Source organism: Rhagoletis zephyria, unplaced genomic scaffold (genome assembly GCF_001687245.7).
Source record: "Rhagoletis zephyria isolate East Lansing unplaced genomic scaffold, Rhagoletis_zephyria_1.1 Rzeph_scaffold_25658, whole genome shotgun sequence".
NCBI lineage: Eukaryota > Metazoa > Arthropoda > Insecta > Diptera > Tephritidae > Rhagoletis > Rhagoletis zephyria.
Window position 1 is genome coordinate 229 of NW_016182716.1, and position 2259 is coordinate 2487.

The 2259-nt window shown below is 57.1% G+C and overlaps 1 protein-coding gene across 1 annotated transcript; it reads right to left on the reverse strand.

Annotated features, from left to right (window-relative positions):
- Positions 1 to 400: 400 nt before the first annotated feature.
- On the reverse strand, positions 401 to 2012 carry LOC108382189 (replication protein A 70 kDa DNA-binding subunit-like). The gene is made up of 2 exons (XM_017638585.1): positions 1682 to 2012; positions 401 to 1581 (listed from the first exon to the last, which is right to left on the reverse strand). Exons 1-2 carry the CDS (start codon positions 2010 to 2012, stop codon positions 401 to 403), a joined length of 1512 nt encoding a protein of 503 aa, XP_017494074.1.
- Between the last annotated feature and the right edge of the window lie 247 nt (positions 2013 to 2259).

The following is a 2259-nucleotide window of genomic DNA, read 5'->3' on the forward strand; positions in this document are numbered from 1 at the left end:
TTCTTTTTTCATTTACATTCTAGTTTAAAGATACATATTCCTTTAAACGTTTCCTTTACGAATCGCTATCGAATCAGTTTTCAGTGACGGTCAGATGAAAGGACAGTAACACGTGCAAATGACACGTTAGCAAATCACAGCAGCGGCCAAGCTACTTTACCCAACGCAGCAGCAACAAGAGCAACAAGTGCAGCAAATCACAGCAGCGGTCAAGATCCTCGACCTGAGCGGTGGTGGATTGGCTGATTGAGTTGATTACTATTATTGTAGAGCAAGAGGAGCCGGAGGAGGATTATGCAGATGAATTTAATTGGTTATATTGGTTAATAAACGTGTGTGTAATAATTAGCTATGACTGGTTTGGGCACTCGGCGGCTGCACTGGGACAGACAACGGTACCTTAGAGCGAGCTACGAATGCGCTTCTCATTTCCACTGTATTCCGGCTCCTTCACGTCCAGCGGGCGAGTGGCGCCCACACTGCCGCCCAGGCTCTTGAAGGCCTCGGCGGCGCCCTGAGCCGCCCCGTGGTACCACTGGCGGAGGACGTCCACCTCGGCCAGCCCCGCTGGCTCGACGTCCACCACGGTGGAGCCGCCGGTGCTCAGCGTCTTGCCCTTGAACTCGTCCACCCGGACCGACTTGAGGGCCACCACTTCGCCGACGTTGGCGGAGAAGGCCTCCGCGTGGCCACCAGCCCAGAGCGTGAGGCGCGCCTCGTAGAGCGAGCGGTCGACGATGGTCACCACACGCTTGGCCATCTGCCGACCGGTGTTGCGTGCAACAAATGATTCCATCTCGCCGACGGTCCGCACCACCCCGATGACGTCGATGGTCGTGCCGGCGGTCATGCCCACCACATCGGAGAGCTGCTTGAAGTTGTAGCGCATGAGAGGGATGGCGCCCGCCGCCTGCTCGTCCAACGGCTCGTCCACCGGCTTGATCACACTGTACGCGGTCAGCGTCACCTCGTACTCGGCCTTCAGCAAGCTGTAGCGCTTGTCGGCCGGCTTGACGGCGCCCTTCGAGATGAGGTACACGCGACCGCGCTCGATCACCTCGTACCACTTGTCCGCCTCGGCGTTGAAGGCGACGATGCGCACCTCGCCGCCGCTCTTGTCGACGGTGTCGAAGCTGAAGACGTGGCCGCTTCCGCGGGCGGTGTTGTACGTCTTGAGGGGCGTCTTGCTGGTGACGCGGACGCGAATCACCCAGCGGGCGTCGTAGGGTGTGATGGTGTTCACCGGCACCACATTCCCACCCTGGAGGGAGGTGCTGCCGGAGGGGAAGTCGCCTGCTTCCCCCTTCACTGCCACGCTCTCGACTTGGCCAGTTAAAGTGCTGCTGCTGGAGGGTGAGGGAGTAGAGGTCGTCGTCGCCGCTGATCGCTTAGAGACGGTGGCTGAAGCGCTGCCCGCTACGACCGTGGCCGCCCCTTCCACCTTCACCTTCACCGCCGCCTCCTGTTTGGTGGTCACCACTGCCTCCGCGACCACCTCACCGCCGCCGCCGCCGCCGCCACTCGGTCGACTCAGATACTCCCACTCGGTGCCGGTATCTAGCTTGCCATTGATCTCCTTGCCTGCAGAAAACGAAAGCATCATCAGTACAGAACTGTTTTGAAAAAAAGCTCCTCCTCTTCTTCAGTGCACAAAAAAAAAGAAGAGAAAGCAGTCACTCACCAGCGCAGACCAGCTCAATCTTGCTGAGCAATAACACGGTCATGTTCCTGGTGGGCACCTCGTTGGTGGAACAGTCTAGCGCGCGGACCACCGCGTACTTGTCGAGCAGCCCGTCGGCAAAGAGGCGGTGCGTCGCGTGGTCCTCGAGCGACAGTATGCCGTGCTGGTTGATCGTACGGCCGTCGAAGAGGACCACCCGCACGAGTCCTTCGGTGATCGGCTTTGTGCCGAGTAGCTGCAGTAGTGGTGCCTCGAACGCCGCGTCACTTAACTTGACGCGGCCATCGAGCATCGCATTGATGAAGCCTTTGCTCAGACGGAGATGCGACATGGCCAGGTTGGTATGAGGACGGAAAGATTTGAGATGAAAGAGCACTCAACTTTGCAAAAGTAAAGCCACTTATAGCCAGTGAGAACACGTTGCACAGAGATTCAAAAGTAGAACTTTTATTTAAAAAAAGTGCTAAAAGCAAACAATAGTCGTCTTTATTAGAACAGGAGAGAAAAGAAAAAAATCATCTCGACTGTTTGGGGCATCTGGTCGAGGATGCAGTCCATCTCATTGCTGTCCAGGTGGC

Excerpts from the sequence above, each read along its gene's own strand:
- LOC108382189 (XM_017638585.1), bottom strand. The coding sequence starts at position 2,012 with ATGTCGCATCTCCGTCTGAGCAAAGGCTTCATCAATGCGATGCTCGAT. Across the intron at positions 1,582-1,681 it reads GATTGAGCTGGTCTGCGCTG|GCAAGGAGATCAATGGCAAG; the intron begins GTGAGTGACTGC and ends CGTTTTCTGCAG.